Source organism: Tympanuchus pallidicinctus, unplaced genomic scaffold (assembly GCF_026119805.1).
Source record: "Tympanuchus pallidicinctus isolate F22 unplaced genomic scaffold, pur_lepc_1.0 scaffold18, whole genome shotgun sequence".
NCBI classification, from domain to species: Eukaryota; Metazoa; Chordata; class Aves; order Galliformes; family Phasianidae; genus Tympanuchus; species Tympanuchus pallidicinctus.
The window spans coordinates 13,019,067-13,040,917 of NW_026294699.1; the positions used below are offsets into that span (position 1 = coordinate 13,019,067).

Sequence of the window (21,851 nt, forward strand, 5' to 3'; positions counted from 1 at the left end):
CGGAGCAATGGCAGCGGGCGGCGCTCCGCCCACAGCCCGCAGAGCTGCGGCCGGAGGCTCGGAGAGGAGGGGGGCGTTAATTATTCAAAGAGATCATCGAAGATACGGAAAAAAAACCCAAACCAAAGCTTTATTTTGTTTCAAATATTACATGCACTTTGAAAAAATTAAAACTCTTTATTTAAACATTTCCATAGCATCTCGTCAGTTTGGAGGCAGCGAAGAACAGACGATTTGAAAAGCATTTACAAAAATACATTGCACAAAGTCCTATCTCGCTTCTTTAAAAAATAAGTTAGTGTTATTCAAAATACTCCCACTACCCAATTCCAATTTATACAGGATAATTCTAATTTAAATATGTAACATATTAAAACACCTGTACATACAACGCAGCTCCTCTGCATGGGCCGCAGGCTGCAGCTCAAGGGAAGAGTTCTCCATGCAGAGACTGTGTTGAAACATTGGAGGACTGTTGTGCAACATACAGAACTCTATTCAGAAAACCAGTCAGCAGCTCCCTGTGTTAACTGTTCACAGGTCATAAAATGCATGGGAACAACCAGAGAAAAGTTCTGCACACCAAGTGCATGTAGGAGTCTTTTCTGAAAAGGATCCGTAAAAGTAGTGATGCTAAAGGGGGGCCCTAGAGCAGCCTCAGCTCGTGTTGTGTACAAAGCTTTGCTTGCCCACCTACTGGACACCATTACTTTGTACTGATGAGACTCCACAGCCCCATTTTCCCTGTGCTGCATTACTGCAGTACAACATTTACCGACCATCAGATGTAAGGAATTATTGTCCCAAGGAGAGAATTTCTGAGGAATTAAGATAGTTCTTCTCTAGGGTTAAGTTCCAAATCAGCCTTGGTGTACTAAGTGAGAAGAGCTGATAAAACTGTTAAACTGCTTGGTAAACATTCACATACAGCAATTAAACAAGCTCATCAAGTTGCCATGGTAAAAACCCTTAAAGTAACTTGAAGTTATCCCTGAATTTTAAAGCAACCCATGGCCACAAGTTACAGTAAAGCATTCTCAGGCGCTGGTGTTTAAATTAATTTTGGTTGTGTTAACTTTCCCTGACAGCAATATTTATTACAGTCAACATTTATTGAAGAAGCCCTTTAGGATCCCCCAGCAGGTCAAAACAAAGTCAACTGAAGGACACCTGTAGCCACAGGCTGTTTAAACTCCATGACATTATTTGGCTTGCAGTGCTAAGCTAACAAATATGCTGTTGAGCCCTGAATTAAAAGAAAAAAAAAATCCTAGTTGCTGAAAGTGTGGTTTATTCTTAAAAAAAAAAAAAAAAAAAAAAGCAAAAAAAACCCACATACATTCATTTGTAATAAAATAGGTATCACCTGATTGCTAACTGGGCTTTATGAACCAGAGTCGTTTGCATGCATTACTTCTCTCAGCATGGACACAAAAATATAAAGCTAACTGGCAATTACAAGCTGAGCATTAGAGCAAGTGATTTTTATTTTATACAGTTCTGCTGACAGTCTTTATCAGAGGACTGGTAGCTCTGCAGAATATATCTCGCATCCTCGTCCTTCAAAGATTCCAGTGTTGTAGGCTGTCCGGTATATACAGATTGCAAACAAAATGTACAACAAAGCAACCCACGCTGTAGTGTAGGGGATTATTCAGCAGGCTTCCCATGCACTCTGAACCGATAAAGGCAGGTATACTCTGCATGTCCCCAGTTAGACAGAATTCTCAGTTCCACTATCTGGAATACGTTTTCACTTTTCTCCTGGAGGAAGAAAGAGCAAACACACAAACTAGAGTTAGCTCTCTAGTATAAACTGCCACCACCAAAGTTGCATTCTCAACCAAACTTGCTTTCTGCAACTCACTCTTACTAGTAATTAAGTTACGGCTTGGGAAATTTTTAACACTTTGAACAGAGCTTTCCTAATTTGTTTGCTCCTTGCTTGTTAAGGGAGCAGAATAAACGTGAAGCTGATTCTTCATAAGTTTGTTACTTTCACACCAGTTGTGTCTAGACAGCAGAAACATTCCATCTTATCTATTTAGATGATGGGTTTTGATGCAAATAGAGAAATACTTCCTACATCTGTTTTTACACTGCTCAACAGAGAATGCAGCCCTTCTCTTCACAGGTCATTGAGTACTGCCATAAAAAACGAGTCTCTCCTGACACTTTAAATCTCATCTTACCCAAACTTACCACTGTAAACATCTGCAGCGGCTCCCCTTCTTGGTCATACACATACTGTCCCAGAAACGTGCCCTCCTCTTGATATTCATCATCTAAGCCCTGTAACAATGAGATAAAGATTTGTTTCTCTCAAGTATTGAAACTGTAGAAGCATATTTATGTAACTGAGGATCAGCAAGTAGCATCCAGAAATCTACCATGCAAGGATTAGAATGTTTCCCGTGCAACTCAGTGCTTGTTCAGACAAGCTGTACATTCAGTTCCTGCTATGTTTGACTGTGAAAACATACAAACTCCTTAACTTTTATAGCAGGAATTAAGGAGCTGATTTACTACCATCGCACTGCAAAATATGACCTGCTCATGACAAACAGAACTGCTACCTCCCTACACAGAAGTTCACAATTCTAACAAGCATGAGGAGAATAAACATCCCTCCAAACTACTTTTAGCACTTGTTTCTAGATCCCGAAGCTCATCAAGAATATGAACAATTCTAACAGCAAAAACTGAAACACCGCTTTCTCTTCTTAGCTGTTCTCCCTCATTATTTCCAGGATATACAACAAGTACTCTTTATAAACACCAACAGTTTAAAACTCAAGACTTACATATACTGAAAACTTCCTAGGAGCACTGGTGATATTTCCTGATGGCGAAAGTGTTTTTGGTATGTGTTCCAAGGAGAAGGCAGTAGGATAGATCTTCATGGAAAGTCTAACTACAAGATATCCCTCTGATCCCTTGAAAGCCCAGCAGTTTCCTGGATACATGTCCGGCTGAACAGATTTCAGGGCAAGTAGACAGAAAGGTGTGGAAAGAACAGGACAAGAAAGAACATAAACATTTGTTGCATTTTGTTTTTGCAATGAATTCTGAATTACTGGTCTTAAAACGATAATAAGTGGCAGAACAAGTTATTGTGTGTTTTACTGGTTACTGAATAACTCCACTCCTAATCACAAGTCCAATCCTGCCTCCAAAGACCAAACATGAAATGGTACTTTGTGTTAGAAGGACTATACAATAGAATGGAAGACAGGGGTTGCAGTTTTAATTGTGTTCATCACAAAGGCAGCGGATCCACCTGAACTGCCAGCACTCTCTTGAAGACTGCTTTCTAACAGGAGCCTCACAGCGCCCACATTTTGCAGAAATCCAGTGCAGCACCAAGGCTGCTATGAGAGCCTTAGTTTTGTTAAAGAAGGGCCTTAAGCAACGCCAAGGGCCTTCAAGAATAATCACTCTCAGAACAAAGTTCAAAGTACCCCGACCTGGTCCTCCCCACCCCAGAGGAGCGTATCACAGAAAAACACTCAGCACCCAAAAACCACCCCAGGACACTCAACACAAAATAACACTGCTGAACTTGTTTACTTTACTTTTAATTACCTGAATAACAACTCTGGGAGACTGAGAGAAGTACCACAGAGGAATTCCAAAGAGGCTAATTAACGCTGTTTTTGTCTCATAGGTTTCAGAACAGCGAGTACTCAAAATGCTGCCACCTTAAAAAAAGATAAAATCAGGTTAGCAGAAGTAATTTTTCATTCCTTCCTAAAGGCTTTTTATTTCCCCCCCCTTAAAAAACAACAAGAACTCAACCAAATATGAAAGCTTTCATTAATCTCTAATAATGTTCTAACTTTCCAATGCTCTGCTTCTGTCAAATACAACGTTATTTTAAGTAATCATTATAGATTTTTCACTTCAGAAGACTGAAAGATTGTACACTTTCCATAATAAGTTCAGTGATGTTCAGTCCCTTCACACACACAGATTTGTGGTTCTCAATTATTTAGATCTGTTTGTATTGGAAGTATACCATTTTCCCCAATATTATAGTATTTCTTATGTTTACCTCCAGATTCTAAGGCAAAATCCACCATCCCAGTCTTGTCTTGGGAGTACAGCTTCAAGGCATTGTTTACAATGATCTGTGCTTGCTACAGGTGGACACAGAAGAACAGAAAGGAAAGACAATATGAAGTGACAAGAGCTGATACATTCACATGACAAGTGGCAAACACCCTTCTGAGATGCTGCACTCTACTGCAAATCTTTGAGAGCCTCAGTCAACATAAAGTGTGTTTGTAAATGCTTGAGCAAACGGCTCAAAACAAATTCATACTACGTCTTGCCTGATGTTCTCTTCAGAACTGGGATTCTCTACCCTCCCCCCATCTGCCCACATCATTTGGGAATTCTTCTGTACTCAAGATAGCAGACTTTTTTGGGGAAAAAAAAGACATGTTCAGAGTACACTGCTGTACACAGAGCAACTGCTGTAAGAGTGCACTCAATTTCCCATAGTTCTGCCCATTTCAATTAATCTTTCAGGCACCTCTTCAAATCATTAACATTGACATAGACAGCTGTGTTCCACTAAATGCATGTAAAGGACAATTTTATTGAACTCAGCACTTTAGCTGACTCACTGCTTCTGTGATTCCAGAAATCCCTGCGTTATTCACAGCATTTGTTACTACTTCAGATGTTATTCTTTGGTTTGTTACAGCCATCTGCAGGGTGATATTCTTGAGAATTTGCAATTCCAGATCCTGCAGCAAAGTTTGCAGATCACTTCTGGTCACAAAATTGGATGTAAGCCACTGGAGAAGCGATTCAGGAAAGTCCTTGTGCTGATCACCAAAAACCATCATCTTGACAGATTCTTTAACCTGGGCATCTACCTATTCACCAACAATTGGAATAGAAATGATTAGTATCACTTAATGGTTTATGAAGTCCATCTAGTAGACACATATGAAGTCAATACATCCTTCCAGTATTACAGAGAAAGCCAGCCTGCACATGTGTTTTAACTGCAGTGACTTACACTAGAGTATCAGACCAGGTAATTATGCAGAAGACATGGAAACAGGAGGCTTCATTGAGTTGGGAGCAGCTAAAAGCCCTGCTAACGAAGGGCTTTATGTAAGGAAGTCTGCCTGATGGTTCAGAATAGAAAAGTTGATTGCAACAGTTCCAAGGGACTGTGGCAACTCTCAGGGGAGCAGTACACTTATCAGGTCTAATAAAGCAGTCACTTCAGTGACTATTCTCCTATGGCATACTTTGATTTTGTACACATAGATAAAATAACTCGTGATAACACTGGAATATCAACTTGGACTAAAATAAGAACTTAAGGACTGCTGCATTTTATTGACTACATTCAAACTGAACCTTACAGAAGTTTAAAGAAATAAAGCAGGATTTTTAACAGAAGTCCCAGATGACAAACCCAGCTATTGCTTACATGAGTTCCTTTTCCACATTTGCATGAGATGGCACAGCAAAGTACAGTGCATTCAACTGGCACTGCATTATCTCAAATGCAAATGAAGCTGCCATTGTGAAAAACAGACCACAAGCTCAGACCACAAGCTAAGGTGCTACCAATAATGGGACAAAAAAGATCATAGTACCACTCCATGAAGCACTACTGTTTTCTTAAGATGAATATTACTCCTATATCACTTTAGCAGTGCCTTTTAGAAAAAGTTTGTGAACAAAATCTAGTCTGACTTTCACTAGGATGGTTGCCAGAACTTACTTTTTCATGAATAACATCTATTTTCTCATAACTTGTCTTCACACTTTCTCCAGTTGACAGCTCTGATTTCACTTGAGACAACTCTAGTTCCAGCTTTTTAACTCTGGATAAGAGTTGATTATGTTCATCACCATCTCTGACAAAAACAAATAGCCAAAAATTAGGAAACAATTAGTTTCAATCATTCCATCAAATTCTAAAGGCATGAGAATACATTTGTCTAAATACAAAGTGCTTTCCTAGTTCAGTTATCCATTGAGATAGACATCATAAGCTTGCAGTTCCTTGAAGGCTTTCAGATCCTTAGGATGAAGATAATAGAAGTAAAATATTTCAGAATTCTGAACAAATCCAGAAGCAATGACTTTCAGGACATCATCCCACTGACAACTCAGTAACTCAAACAAATACAGATTTCTAGTTTGGCAAACCAGCCAAGCTTTACTTGCTTGACCTGGTCACTGATTAGAGCAAGTTTCAAGTTACCTTAACACCTGCCTATGAAGTTACTGTCTTCAGCTGAGCCTGTAAGCACAGGTTACACAACTACTGCTCATCAGCACTCAGTGTGTGCTATGGAAAGCAGTAGCCAACATTCCAAAGCTATTTCAATTAAATGTAAAATTAAGAATTCACAAAGTCAGTGTTTTCTCCTCCCAACAGGGAACTACTTAGTGAAATTCTGTGTTTTTTTTTTCCTGATACTACAGGCAGCAATTTATCTGACAAACCAAAACCATGGCTGAAAGTGAGAGTTGATAAGATTTAAAAAGTTAAAAATATGATGCATCAAAACCAATCACTGTATGCTAAGCAGTTTGAGGAAGAAATCTCACATGTCTGTAAAAGCACAAGAAGTCTGTCACAACTAATAACTGATAGCTGTATTAAAAAAAAAAGCCTATCATCATTAGTGAGCTTCAAAGCTAGACAAAAAATTAAGTGCTCATACCTAATTGCTTTTGCTTTGGCTATTTCAATTTCCTTCTGAATGTCCTAAAAACAAGAACAGAAGTTTGGTTTAACACAATAACACAAGTGACAGACAAAAAAAACAAGTGAATCAAGTGAAAAAGTGAGACATTCTAGCACCACCTATATGAGGCTGTGTTCCTACTTCTCTTTGTGCCTCCACACAGTAAGATTTTATTCCAAATATCACCCACCTTCCTGGTCAATTTTTAACCTTTGAACTGAAAACACTGCCAAGAATGGAGAAAAGAAAGAACACTAGCAGCGAAACAACGTGTTGTTTCATGCAGTGAAACAAATGTTCAAAGCTAGTGTGAAGTAAACTAGGTTTGAGGACAGAAGAAAATAAATAGTTTGTTGCCTATTTCATCAGAACATTACTATTATATCTAGCTAGAAAAGCTAACTTTCATACCTTAAACTCAGCAGAGAGTTTTCTAAGAAGATCTTCCAAAGTTACGATGCGCAAGTTGTGCTCTTGATGTAAAGCCAGGAAGTCAGTCTTAAAAACAAGAAAGAAAAAGGCAGCATACTTTGAGTACAAAGTGCTTTGCTAAAATGGTGTTTCATTCATTCTGTGACCAAAGCTTTCAAGAATGCTAAATAACTGTTACACAGTAAATGACAGGATAAGTCAACTCCACCCCACAAAGAGAATCCTAAGAAGTCACATCACTGATCACCAGCATTAACAGAACAGAGCTCTGATCAGTCTCAGAAACGGTCAGTAAGTGACTTACCGTTACCTTTTCCTCCACCCTCTTATCTTTAAGATGTTGATCCATCACATTTCTTATTAGCTTCAAGATTTCATTTCTGTCACCCATCTGGGCAACCTGATCTTGAAGATTATGGAGTAGAAGCAGCACTTTGCTATATTCTTCATCATGATGATGGCATCTGTCGGACACGAAGGCCATCTGCTTTTCCAGCTCATTTATACGAGCAGAATCAAATATATTTATGGTATCCTAAGGTAGAAAGATTCATTTGTTTAACATATAAAAATAATTTTTATTACTCTTGGGTGTCAAGTGGTTATTGCAAAATGCCAAAGAGGGGAGTTAGGAGGTCTGAAGGGAAAGCTGTCGCCCTGTTCTCCCTTACCTTTGGAGGCTGCACAGAACGAGAAGAATCAGGTTGTGGACCAGGAACATAAACAGAGTCATCTGTGCTCTGCACTTTATCAATTCTCGTCCGGTTCAACAGAGGCAACAATGCAACAAAGCTGTCAAACCCCCAGAACCATAAACCTTCAGTGAGCAAAAACAAAAGCAAAAAAGGGAGTTCAATCTACAAGTTATCTTATGTTTTGCCACACAGTAAACTACTCCAGCCTGAATAAAACTTCTCTACATGAGGCAATCTCAAAACTGTTAAGGTAAGCACCCAGAAGCATTAGGCAGTATCAGTACCACTTGCAGGTGATTCCTGTATATATATGATATGTTCTTAACCTTAATCTTATGCTACTGCTGCCCTGGGACACAGATCTCACCTGTTGAATATGACAGGCCATAACTCACTGACAATTTTTACCTTACTGGAAAACATCTTGCCTTATACCCTATTTACTACACACCACACTGCATAATGCCTAGCAGAAGTCTGAGAAAATTTATGCTTCCATGAAAACATAGAATTTGACAAAGATTGTACTTATTTCTGCAATATTTTAGTGAGAAGAAACAGCATTTTCTGCACAGAATATCTTCTTGCTTTCTTATTCTCCATACAACTCCTCATGTCTCTGAGTTTTTTGAGGATATAAAAAGACACGAAAATGCTTCTCAAAAATAGCTCAGTGTCTTCAGTAAATACTTTCAATAGGAGTTTCTTTCAAAGAAGACAACTGGCCTGGAACATTGCCAGCTAATCTAAGGTATTTCAAGCAAAGTAAGTATGGAGAGAAAGAATGCATTAATAAAAAACCATAAACACACTGACAGCAACCAAAAGCCCTCAGCTTTTATGCAGGTTGACACAATGAAAAGCTGATTTTTTTATGAGCTCTGTGCTGCTCCTGTGAAAAGCAGCAACGCACTGCAGTGTTTTTACAATTACTTGCTATGTCTGAAAAGCTCTATGAAATTGAAGTTTCGTGAAACAAGAACCTGCTGACACACCAGTACTTTCTGGAAGCATTCACAAACTGTTCACAAACCAAAACTTGGCTTTTCAGCTTCTATATCTTCCCCATGATGCCACAGTCCAACCAGAAGTACTCCTTTGTTGAAGCAGCAGTAAGCATACACTGATTGCTATGAAATCTGTAAGTTCACATACCTAGTAGAAACAGCAGTGGGATGAGAAACAGCAATAGCCTGGAAACCTTTGGAAGGCATCTAGAGAAAGAGAAGAAAGTTTGCAAGAAATCATATTATCACATTTCATCTGATAACTGGGAACAGAACTTGCTCACAGAAGATTTATAATTGATACATACTTTCTAAGAATAAACACCTTCAGCAAAGACATCAGAGCAAGAAGTTGGTTCCAGCCAGCTCTAAGCAACCTGAAAATGCCAGAAGCTGCTCTCCCTGGAAGACAAAAGAGGTGACATTACTGCACCACATGTTCAAGGACACCAAACAGGGACATGCAGCTGTGGCCTAGAGTACTTTGCAGAGCAGAGAAATGCACGAGCACAAGCAACACACAGATTACTAACATCTAGATGTATCTCACAGTATGACAGCACTATAACCTCAGCTACTCAACAAAAATAGCAGCCATGCAACGAGATGAAATCTCACTGGTTACAACAACATCTTCCTGAAAATTCAGTAAGAAACGTCAAGTCCAAGTTATCACACACTAAAGAGCTCAGCATGCTTCAAGAAACGCACAGATTAGCAGAGTGAGTTCACTACGAGGAATGCCATGGCAGGAAGCAAATTCCAAACCAAACACACCCCATTCTTTTTGACACCCCTCAGCTGGGCTATTAACACGCTCAGTCCCTCAAGAAGCAGACTAGCTCGTGTCCCACTACCCCTGTGAGCAGAAGGATGCTCTCTCACTAAGCATGCTTTGGTCAGTACAGCACAGCAGCTTGCGCACTCAAGTTATGCAAGCTCCAGAGTAAGCAGAATTAGTGTCAGCCATCTACTGCAAACCTCCTATCTGTCAAGAAGGAACAGGCAACACACAGACATACACACAAATCAGGGTAGTAACCTGGGGAAAGAATGGCCAGCCAAAGCAGAGCCAACACCTTCTGGGACACAAACCATCCAGCTGCTCCCACCGTTCGCAACACGTGCAGCACAAAGTAACCTAGATTATAACAAATTAACTATGTGGCAACATACAAATAAGGTTCTTTGAATACATGCAGTAGAAATGCCTCCATCCCCAAACCACTACGTGCTCTGCACAGTATTAAACCATACCCTTCAGCAATCTACAGACTTGTTTTTCTCACTATTTAAAAGCAAATTAAACCACCAATAAATACGAATCTAAGTAAAAGCAAGACAATTTAGAAACAGAATTCCCTTGTACACCAATAGATGTAATGGACAACAACCTCTGAGCAGTAAGAAAACCACTTCCCTCTTCACAACAGCCAAAGTTCACATTTTGTAGCATGGCATTTAGATAAGCAAGCCAAGTGCAACTGATAATGGAGAGAAATTATTCCCATAAAACATGCTTTAAACACATTACTTTTTATGCATCTTTCTTGTTCTAGATTTTACACCAAGTTTACTATCCAGTCGTGTTCAAAAAGAGGAAATACTTAAAGTTTAAAATACTAGAGAAAAAACTGATAATTCTATGTATTGATAACCAGACATTCAGTACTGAATGCAGGATGCAAGCAATACAATGTCAGTTTTGAGTCTTTGAAAGCAAAAGTCAAATGCAGCATGCTAAGACAAAATGCAGTAACTGAAACCCCCCAGAAGCCCACAGTTACTGTATGCACAGCTAGCACTGCTCGCTATGGAACAAACTAACAATCAACTTAGAAAGTAATCCTACACTTTCAGATTAGAGCCATGTCTGGGTTAATCTGAGGGACTATAGGTATACCAACCCAATATTTTGCAAAGCATTTAGGTGAATGAAGTGTCTCAAATCATTTTCCTTTGCTGAACAAAGAGCATTCAAACAGATTCTTGATGCCTCTGCCATTCAAGCTAGGGAACGCCCATCTCACAGGGAAGATTCTATCACTATATAAGATTCCTGCAAAAATTGACTATCACTAGAACAAAAATAAGATGTTAAAAACCCTTTATTCAAACCATCTGTATATCAATACCTCGTATCTTGCTTTTATTTAAAGGCAGCTCTCCACCTATCAAGAGTACGGATTTCCCAAAGCACAATAAGCTAGCAATCTCAATTTTCTTTCTCAAACACAAGCTGTATGCCTTCATCACACTTTGTTTTAACTACATAAGCAGCCCACCAAGCCTGCACAAAAGCCAATATCAGCACAATAAGTCAAAATGAAAAAGATGTTAAGTAAATCAATTTCCCCAATGCTGCACATTTTAGTCTACTCAATGGATAAAGATAAGAACAACAAAACAATATGAATGATTAACAGATTGATGCAAAATAAAAGCAAAATAAAAAAGGTCCGAGTCAACCTGCATAAGAAAAGATGTGCGAAATGGTCCTTGCTACCCTTTTAGCCCTGGAGGATTGCATGTGCTCTGTGGTGTGTATTTCAAGCTGTTTCTTCCCCTTACAGTCATCACCTGTTGATTGTGGTAACAGATGATTAATGGGACAAAGCCAGGATCAAATCAAGAACGTTACAAGACAACGTGAACAAGTCTACTTCACATTAGCAGTTACCAAGCCAAAAAATATCAAATTCCAACAGGCTAAAACTTGTCTGGGGCAAGGGTACAGAATGGGAATCACTTTTCTGCCCTCTGCATTTAAGCTAGACAATAAGCATTTACTCTGAAGCTTCCACAGAGGCACGAAGCACAAACTGCTCTCATAGCAACAACACAGCGCACAGCCCAAGGCTGAAGGCAACAGAAGTGGTTATACTTACATATTGATTCCTCACTGACACCAAAGCGGCTGTCCTCTCTGTAAAACTCCTTTATATTCATGCTTCCACAGTAATCTGAGTGAGCTGCAATATATCCAGAAAGGATAAATAGAACATAATTCTCAACCTCAAAGCCTTTCCTATCACCGGATTTTGATCAAACTCACTTGGATTGCTATTAGAAGCCAGGTTACCTGAAGGAAACCTGAACTGTGACCCTGAAAGAAGCCTACCTCGTGTAATCCTGCTTTTTTCTACTTTAAATAAAAAGGGGCATTTTTGTTTTTTAAAAAAAAAAAAGTTCTCTTTTCAGATAGTAAAGTTAGTTTAAAAAAAATCCTAAGTATCAATCCCTGAATTCCTGTTCCTGTCAGTGAGCCACATCCTCGTGTTGTCCCCAACAGAAACATTAAGTAACTGAGAAGAGAGCACTTACAAGTCATAAAGCACTAAGGTAGAAAGGAACAGACCGGACATCAAAAAAGTCTCATACAATCACAAAAACTCAATTACTTTCTGCTTACAGCATTTAGTTTCACTCAGAGCATATGATGCGGAAGGAAAAACGAAGAGGAATTGAAGTTTGTCAAGGGAAACAAGATGTGCAGAGCAACAACTGCACTTTCAGCTTTGCAAGACAGATATAACAAAGCTCTGAGTATGCAGCGGACTGAAGGGCAAGAAGAAAAAAGTTCAGACTTGACTCTGTGACACAGAACAGCTCTGAAAAGCAACTTCTGCCTTTTCCTAGTTAAAAAAAAAAAATAGGAAATCAACACATGGATCTTAACTGTAACAAAGATGTTTGGTATTTTGAAAACAGAAGAAAAATATGCAAAGTGTAGCACAAGTGAGAGAATTAACAAAATAATAAAAGATAGGAAAATAGGAGCCAGCCAGGATATAGATAAACATCATAGTGCCACAGAAGTCCAGAAGAAAGTCAAAGAACAAAAAACACACACTGGTTTTGTGTGGAAACCGAGAAAGACAACTGAAAAGGTACCTTTAGATTCATAACTCTGCTTCAGCAAAACCATTTGAAATAGTTGCACTAATAGTGATGCAAGAGATGCTGCAGTGTGTTTGACCAATCGCAGAATCTTACTGACGTAGAAATAGGTGCCTCCTATTGAAAAAGAAGTGTGAACACAAATTATTTACCTGCAAAGAGGTGCACCTCTACTCGCCAGTGAGCATTAGCTTGCAGAAAAGTGAGAACTAAGCATCAAAAGCTTCAGGCTAGCCAGGAGTATGAAAGTTCAGCAAGCATGAATCGAGAAGTCTAGATGCATTAGGAATTACAGGCCAATGTTTTTGCATGGACTATGCAACCTGCAGGAAATGCCAAGGTATCTGCCTTGAAGGCAAGAGTACCTTAGTGAGAATTAAAAACTCCAACAAATAGCAACAAAATCCTTCCTTACATAACTAAAGTTTTCTGATACTGATTTTGTGATGTCAAAACTCCAAACAATTCTGGTTTGAAAGGGAGATAACTTTTCATCTTCTCTTCCCCTTTGCACTGGAATAAGAAAGACACTGCAGTGGTCTGCCTCAAGTGCTTTAGAGATGCTTCTCCTTTAGAGCAGCAGGGATGAAGCTCTCCATGCTGCTTCTTAGAAACAGCCACATTTCAGAAGCCTGCCATGATTTTGGGCTCCTCGATCCCAGCACTCATTTAACCCAAACATCAGATTCAAGTTCAGGAGAACATATGAAGATGAGCTCATTTTTAAGATTCTCCTTGGTGAATACAAACTCTGGAAAACAGAACAGCTTTTATACAGTGTTGCTAAGCAGCTCATTATGTCAAGACAACAGAATTCCTACCTATGCCACACAACTTCCAAAAAGGAAAACTTGCCTTAAGTATTTAAAGTTGCACCATGCAGTCCAAAATCTAAAGACTTACAGCTAACTGGAAATATACATCATTAAAGAATAACACATCTACAGAGTCCTTTGTTTTTTTTTTTCCCTTCATTTTCAGGCCACTAAAGGAACACCTGAGTAGTGATTAGTGAGGACCACCAAGCATCAAGAAGCTCAGGGTGCAACGCAAGAGGCAGACAGACACCAAGACATGAGGCCAACTCTGCAGAGAACAGAGATTGCCTTGGAAAGGCAGAACATTCACTGAAGATTCAGTTCCATGCTTCAGGAACGCAGGCACTACAAGTCAACTTGAAAACAGTTCTGCCCTTTGGAGTTCAGTTCTTGTAGTGGTTGAGGTTCAGCTCCTAAATAAACACTGGAAGGTTACGTGAGAAGAAAGAGTTCTTCCTCAGAAATTCCCTGGGCAACAGAGGCACTGCTGAAATAATGGTTCTGCTCCATCTTGAAAATTCAAATCACATAAGAAATTGGGATCGCATTGAAAAAGTTCCTATGTGAAAATCCATGGAGAGACAAATGTAGGTCCAATGACAGATCAAGAGATGCCTGAACACCTGTGCTGGATGAACAGCCCGTTGTGCTCTGTGTCAGTTTAATCATGTAATCTATTAGGATACGAGAGGTTCATCCGACACATAGAAGGTAAAAGAATCACAAGAATTTCATTATTAATACATATAACAGGGTAGGAGCAGTACTTAATTAGCACTATGCAAAAATGTATCAACTAAGCCACATACTGTTCTACTACTCAGGGAAAGCACAAGAGAAAGTTACTTACTAGATGCATGTTTCTGGCTCCTGTCCCTGGAATAAATCCTGGAAGATGGCCCAGGAGCAGCAGAGTACGCTGTAAGAACCTCCTTTCGTTCAGACAGCATGCTGCAGTCACTGCACGTGTAGCCATTTATCATTGTGGTCTGCGTTTCTGCTGTTGCTATATCACCATTTCTCTGCAGGAGCGTGGCATCACTACCTAGGGAACCAGGAGCAGGACATTCAGTGCAAGAATTATTAAGGTCATTAGTCACCATTAAACAGAACTCTTAGAGAAGCAAAAGAAAGGCGTAGTTACCTTTAGGGTCACCATCATCATCAAGACCTTCAAAGAAGAAAGAAAAAAAATTTGTTCACAAAGATAAGAAAAGCCCCATGAGTAACTATGATGTGTGATGTGAACTCAAAGCTGGGGTCCTGCTAACTTTATGACTGCAAAGAAAAGTCACTTGAAGATCTAACATTTTTCAGTCCATTACAGGAGAAGATTCATATATCCTATCATAACAGGATATGAGAAGTGTCCTGTCACAGAAGCAGTCAAGTATGGATGCCAATTACACTTTCTCTTACCTCCCATTTCACTTCAAAGCAGCTAATCACAAACTTACACTGTTTTTCTTGCTTAGTAACTACTTTTCAATCTGGATCTATAACATACAGTGCTACCACAGACAAGTAACCCAAACCTTACCATGCTTTCTACTAAAATTGAAACAATTCTTTGCATTCTCACTCTGGGACAGTCACAAACACACTGACTGGAAACAAGCAGTCTGAACTTGGTGCTACAGTAAGTTGCTGATCTCCTACACAACACTTCATGAAGGCGACTCTCACATTTTCTCTTCAGATTAAGAGGTTGACTCCAGAAGAGGATGCTTGTTCACACTTAGGAAAAACTATTAATCAATCGTACACAAAAACCCCCAGGAAATCTTGAGGCATCACCAACTTCAAACTTTCAGGTTAAGGCACTTTACATTCCAACACATTTCCACCTGTAACAAACAAATATGCTTTTCCTTTGGCTTTTCAAAAGAAACTTCATGAACTTACATGTTTATTCTACCAACACTTTGAAACAATAAAGACACAAGTTCACCAACGTTCACACAATGGAGTGTGAATTTCCAGCAGGTATCTCAGCAAAGCAGACACCTACATAAAAGTAGAAGTACACACAGGGGGCACGATGGGAAAATGGGTGAGCAAGAGAGAGATGATGTGAAAACGTTCACACACGACCTGTAAGCAGCTTTGACAGTCTGATATGACCAATAGCATCCACGACCTACCCCAGAAATGATCAACTTCTGTCTGCTCTCGAATCGAAGACTCATCCAGCACAGTGGACACCATCGACGTATCGCTGGCACGGCTGAGGAAGCTGCTTTGGTTAAAAACGGGAGAGCTGGACAGATGTTTCCTTGGCATGTCTCTCACACTGCCAGACTGCTTATTTATGCTTTTGCGCTGCTTCACCATGCTAGAAAACAAAGCAATGAGAAAACAAGAAGAGCACTAACAGATACAAGTTTCTGTTTTTCACTTATGAAAGAATTTAATAAAAAGACAAGCTTTTTCAGCACTGATGTAACTGGGCAGCCACAATCAGGTTTCAGAGAAAATTCTTACTTCTGTGCTGCTCCAGCTTTACAAAGAATTCGTTGTGAACCATACACTCTAAATTATGATATTAAACTGAGAACAAGAAATGAAACAGCAAGTAATCCATTCCTGCTTTATCGTGTTCAGACAGGAATTCTCAAGACTGCAACCAAGAAATTAACTTGTGAGGATAGAAAATGCTTACTTAGAAGACTGTTCCCTGAAAGTGACGCTCCCGGAGTAAGAGCTGTCATGGAGGATATCATTTCGGGCACTGTCTGGTTTATTAACTCCTAAAGCAGCTAACCGCAAACTACGCCGTGACATCCTTGGTGAATCAAACACTGGATCTATTTTGTGTTCAATCTCAAAATCCAAAGCATCTGAAGAATAACTTGAACTAAAACAAAAATAAGAACAGAAAAGTTAGAATTCAAGAGAAAATCCCCCTAGAAATGAGCATGCCCTCCAAGCTAGACTAAGCTCCAATTAAAAGCAATTTATCTGGGGTTACGGAGCAAGTTCCACAGGACATGCAATATTACCCAGATAACAGGAGCACAAAGAGCAATTCCTATTACAGGTTTAACAAACAGAAAGCAAACCACAAGAAAGAAACAAATACCATGGAAACGACACCTGCAGCTGAGGCAGAGCAGGCATTGTGAGCCTCAGACATGGCGCTTTTAGCACCAATCAAAGAGACGAAACCATTTATGACACAAAGCTGCTTTCCCATGCCTCGCTGCAAATAAGACAATCACGATGCATTCTGTGTCACAAGGTGACACTTAATTCTCCTTTGTCTTTTTTTTATTCAATTTTTTGCTTGCTGTTTTATCCCACAGAGGCAAATACACACGTAGGTAAGCTCCATTCCAGTATCCCAGAAATCAAATCCACACGCACACACTTGATTCTTTCAGAAGCTTCATAAGAACTCACAATGAAGACAGAGCATGCAACAGCAGAGCAAGGCAAATACAGATTAAGCAGAAGAATCAATAAGACATGCATTTACTAAGACAGAAGTTTAGCCTAGAGCAGAATACTTGTTCTTGCAATGAAAGGAAACATTCAGTTATACAATGGAGCAGAGCTTGTCATTACAGGACACCGTGCAGCAGAAGCTCAGGTCCTACAGCATGGTGAACCAAAGCATCCCAACACAACTGCTCTAGGCCAGCGTTCCGTTGGAGTCTTCTCAGGGATGCACAGAGCTGGAACAGCAGTTACTTGAATGCTCTGGGAGTTGGGTGCCCTTTTATCTCCCCACCCATTTTTTTTTTTTTAATCTCTCTCAAAAACAAAAGGAAAAGAAAAGTGAGAAGGTATGAAGTGTTACCTATAGAGGCTCCTGCCCCCAAGAGCCCCTGGAATAAGCAAATAAAGTAGAGCTCAATAGATGCTATTGTGCAGTCTGAATTTGAAACGGATGCTCTCCAGAATACAAAAGCTGCTGCAACAAGTATTATTGCAAAAACAATCTTCTGAATGCAAAAACTTTTCTCACAGCGTGTGAAAACCCCAGAACATCACAAAGTAATCATGTGATATGCAATGTATTACTCTAGCATGCAAACAAGTTAACATGGGCAGTCCCAGCAGCAGCACCCCAAGCCGTGACGTAGCTCTGACAGGTGGGTGCTTCTGAAACGAGTTTCTGACTTGCATGTAGGATACAGCAGAGTTGGAGCACACAAATGGGAAGTTCCACCTAAAAAGCCTAATCCAGCCAGCACACTGTGGGCAAACAGCTGGGTGCTCCAGCAGCAGGCAGGCATTCGGCCCACAGGACCAGAGACTGGTCTCTGTCTGAAATAACTCCTATTGCCCAGAGGTACTCAGATCTGGCAGCAGGCCTGTGGCACCACCTGTTCCATCTCACTGATCTGCCCTGCCAGCGCTGCCCATACAGAGCACAACCTTGGGCAAGGCAGGAGCCTCAAACACTGCTTCGCATAAACCCAGCATGCTTTAGTGCATGAGTTGTGATCAGTCCTTCTCTGTATTTGGGGCAAGGGAAAATTGAAATAGCCAGGAGCTTCCAAGTATCAACTACACCTGTTTTCACACAAGGAAAGGCACAGAGTAACAATTCATACAGTGATTTCAAAAACGATAAATGCAGGCTTGCGTTCTGACAGAGGTGAAGCGAGAAGACAGGTCAAATGTGACTCTTCCTGCTGTCCATTCTGAAATTATCAGAGTCTCAATAGTTCACAGTTGGGTCCCTCCCTACCACTTGTTTCAGAACTCATTTTGCTATTTACACTTGCCACTGTGCATTTGCTTATCCTTATCTGCCCCCAGCATTTCTTACAGACACTCAATTCACAAGAATACAAAGTACACAGGGCAAGCTGACAGCTGTAAGCAGCTCATTTGTTTCTGTTTGCGAACACTTGTTGTTACTGGGTATCTCAATGAGCACTGGTAACTGTTTGGGTTGAATACCCAGCTTGGAGTTGGCCCCACCACCTTTAACAAAAACCTGACAACAGAAAATCATTGTATCTTTTCCCCTAGGCTAACAAGAGAGCTTCTCCCATTTATGCAAGAAAATAACCCTCTTCATATTGAAACAAAGTCTCCAAAGGCAGGACAGGACGGAGACCTCCCTTAATTTCCCACCTCAGTTTCAAGTTTTGGAAAGCTAGATCTTTTCCTTCCATAGAAGAAACTAAATTTACAAATTGACAAGAAAAAAAACAACCAGGCCTTTCTTTCAAAGGACAGAAATGAACCTACACATTGATATTATTCCCACCAAATGCATAAGACTAGCCAAACAACTTACTGAAGGCAGGATGCAATTAGCCTGTGCTCCTAAGTAACATGTAACAGTGCAGGTGGGCTCCTTCCTCCCGACAGCTCCCCTGGCTGCTGGCACACCTCTGCCCTCAGCAGCCTCACATCTACTCCCAGCTGTGCCCTTGGTACCTCCTTCACATGAGCTCCTAGAAGATACCCACTCCAGTGGTCAATCCCAAGTTATAACTTGGTAAGCAGAATGAAAATGATGCCTGTCAGTTTTAGCACACATCACCTTTTCTCTAGAGGGCATGAAATGTAATTTATTTTATAAGTACACTTTGGAAAGCAGTGGGCAGTAAGGTTCATGATTACTTAAGATTGTGACAGAAGAATGCAGCGCACCTAGGAGATGTAGAACCAAACAGACATCATGTGCATACAGACAGTACGTGACGTCCATTTGCTCTGTGAGGAGAGCATCACTTACATTAATTGATGGACATCACCTCGAGCTGTAGTCATGGCTTTGGTCAGTCCCAGAACGTGTGTATTTTTTTAAATACAGATAGTCTTCCATTATCCACTTTTACAAAGAGATGTATGTGACGTAGTGCAGTGACCCAAAAGTTAAGCCAAAATCTCATTATGTTTGGAAAGAGAAAAGTGCTAAAAGTACCTGAGAGGTACAAAAAGGGCATCCCTGAGGGTGGGTGACAAGGAGAGAGCAGCTCGAGGGGTGGGGAGGAAATTATGTGTTGACAGGTGAGTGAGACTCACAGGTCTGGCCTGCAGCTCGTGGAGGATAAAGGTTATTTAGTTACTTCAGCTCAGTGCTTTTCAGATTTGAGTTGGAAGATTAAAAGCACAAAGCAGAACTGCTACAGTTATGAATTCAGAGCAATCACTGGGAGTATTAATAGAAATCCTTTAAATAGGTTATAGCCAACTCTATTAATAGCTCTGTGCTATCTAACTTCAATGAACTTTCCTGCAAAGCTGCACACACAAGCAAGTTCCTTTAGAGAAACTCCCAGATTCTGTAAAGATCCAATTGCCAAAAGCAGAATGAGTGTTATCAGATATAAAGTGAAGCCAATGTGGGCCAGTGAGCAGGGGAGGAGGAGCTTCAGCATGGGAACACTTGGGATTATCAGCTCTGCTGAAATCAACCTCACTTGAGATTATTCAAATATTAACAGACCCAAAGACCGAGAGGAGCAGCACACAGCGAGACTGCAGCTCACCCATGGACCCTGAAAGCAGGCTCTGCACCAGGCAGTTTCCCCCATTACTTTACTTTTTGAACATCACACCATTTTCCATGAAGAAGATGCTCCATTTAGAGAGCACTGTGTGATCTTTTCTTTCAATTGAAGGAAAAGCTACAACGATGGAATTAATTTCAGAATAACTATCTGCCTTCATTAAGCCCACTTTTAAGAGTCAGGTTAGGCAGCCCTAACATGTAACGCAGTGAAACACCATGTCAGCACGCTCCAGCAGATGCAACTCTCCCCTTCCACAAAAACTTCTCTGCGATTCCTCAGTTTTGCAACACGACCATCCTTGTTCATGTAAGAAGCCAAACACTCCAGTTGCCTTCTGCACAAGAACTACCATCAAATTAAACTGCGCTCCACATTTCTAACAGCACTTGCTCTGCACTCTCCCTTCCTGGCAGCCAGCCACACTCATACAGTTATCCCTGCTTGCCTGGGAGAGAAACAAACTCCTAGCTGACAGCAGGCAAGAACAGCAATGCAGCTCAGCCTGGCTCCAACCCATGATAGTTTGAGCACACTATTGAGCTTCACTTCTGTAATATTCTTTGCAAGACACAAAAAAAGGCCCAGAGCTAACAATCTTCATTTCTTAAGGTAATACTGAGTTCTATTTTTTCCCCTCCTCTGCGAGAAAAAAAAAAGGTTGGAGAAGCTTGCACAGTTGGAAATAGTAGTATTGTTTCACACAAATATAAACCTCAGGGAAAGAAATCAAATTAGACAATTCTGCAGCTCTTTTTAACGAAGATACACCATGAGACATCAAACCAAACAAACTGCCTAACCCTCCTAAAGAATCAGGGCATCTCATGCTGTCCTGCACACTCTTTCCTGATGCTGGAAAGCACACCTGCATTAAGCAACATTGCACCCAGTGCTTTCTTAAGACCTAAAGAACAGCTGCAATTGCTTTTAATGGGTAAAACAGTCATGCATTCAGTTTTGCAAAAATTGCTGACATCAGTGTATAGATAAGAAAATGAACCCCAACCCAGTCCTCAAAACTACAAAGCTACTCAACTTCAGAGCACACAAAAGGAAGAATTACTATTAATTGGTCATCGCACGGTTCTGCCAATTTCTGGTTTATAGGCAAGCAGCCAAGCGTTCTCCAAACAAAACACTGAGTTAACAGACATCAAATACACAGCGATGATATACAGGCACAGAAGAAACAAATCTCACTCCATCTTAATGAGCAATCATTTTTTTAAAGCTGCAATTAAGCCAAGCAGTCACTCAGACCCGTTCATGCATACTGGCTTCAAAATGCGTTTATTAACTCAACAGGAAAAACGAGATGGATTTAATCCACAGCCAATCTGCTCTGTTAGCATTCAAAAACTCCAACGGGCACCACAACAACTGTCTGCACTGCACTGGAGGAAACAGCAACGACTGCAGAGTTCTGGGTGGAGTTTCTTTTTTTAGAAAACTGAAATGATTTCAGTACAATCTAATGGTCAGTTTAATTAAAAAAATACAAGAAAAGTTGATTAGAAGACAGATTTTTATATTTACACAACAGGTAGTTTTGATTTTAAAGTGATCAATATGTGACTTCTAGCAACAGTAAGGACGTACAAACATTAGAGATCTAACAAACATGGAAGAATTTGGTGACATTCTGAGAGAAAACAGAAAGTGTAACTAGGTGGGGACTCATCTACCCATAGCAACTAATAAACACTGAGTCATTGCCTCCATCACTGTCCCATCAGTTCAGCACATACACCCTCCTGCACTGAGGACACATTTCAGAACAGACCCACTC

General features: G+C 40.3%; 1 protein-coding gene across 11 annotated transcripts in view; it reads right to left on the reverse strand.

Moving 5' to 3' along the window:
• Positions 1–103: 103 nt before the first annotated feature.
• SUN1 (Sad1 and UNC84 domain containing 1) overlaps positions 104–21,851 on the reverse strand; it is a 31,793-nt gene continuing 10,045 nt past the window's right edge. For 4 of the 11 annotated variants that reach the window (XM_052679868.1, XM_052679869.1, XM_052679876.1 and 1 more), the window contains 21 exons: positions 16,243–16,437; positions 15,725–15,915; positions 14,725–14,751; positions 14,431–14,625; positions 12,757–12,879; positions 11,751–11,834; positions 11,332–11,442; positions 9,905–10,003; positions 9,171–9,264; positions 9,011–9,069; positions 7,832–7,977; positions 7,465–7,695; positions 7,140–7,226; positions 6,705–6,748; positions 5,753–5,888; positions 4,632–4,886; positions 4,055–4,139; positions 3,586–3,701; positions 2,805–2,972; positions 2,203–2,292; positions 104–1,764 (listed from right to left, as the gene is read on the reverse strand). In XM_052679868.1, the coding sequence (XP_052535828.1) occupies positions 1,651–1,764; positions 2,203–2,292; positions 2,805–2,972; positions 3,586–3,701; positions 4,055–4,139; positions 4,632–4,886; positions 5,753–5,888; positions 6,705–6,748; positions 7,140–7,226; positions 7,465–7,695; positions 7,832–7,977; positions 9,011–9,069; positions 9,171–9,264; positions 9,905–10,003; positions 11,332–11,442; positions 11,751–11,834; positions 12,757–12,879; positions 14,431–14,625; positions 14,725–14,751; positions 15,725–15,915; positions 16,243–16,437 (2,650 nt within the window). In that variant the 3' untranslated portion in view covers positions 104–1,650. Of the gene's footprint in view, positions 1,765–2,202; positions 2,293–2,804; positions 2,973–3,585; positions 3,702–4,054; positions 4,140–4,631; positions 4,887–5,752; positions 5,889–6,704; positions 6,749–7,139; positions 7,227–7,464; positions 7,696–7,831; positions 7,978–9,010; positions 9,070–9,170; positions 9,265–9,904; positions 10,004–11,331; positions 11,443–11,750; positions 11,835–12,756; positions 12,880–14,430; positions 14,626–14,724; positions 14,752–15,720; positions 15,916–16,242; positions 16,438–21,851 lie in introns of all 11 variants that reach the window. The other 7 variants (XM_052679871.1, XM_052679875.1, XM_052679872.1 and 4 more) reach the window with 7 other exon arrangements.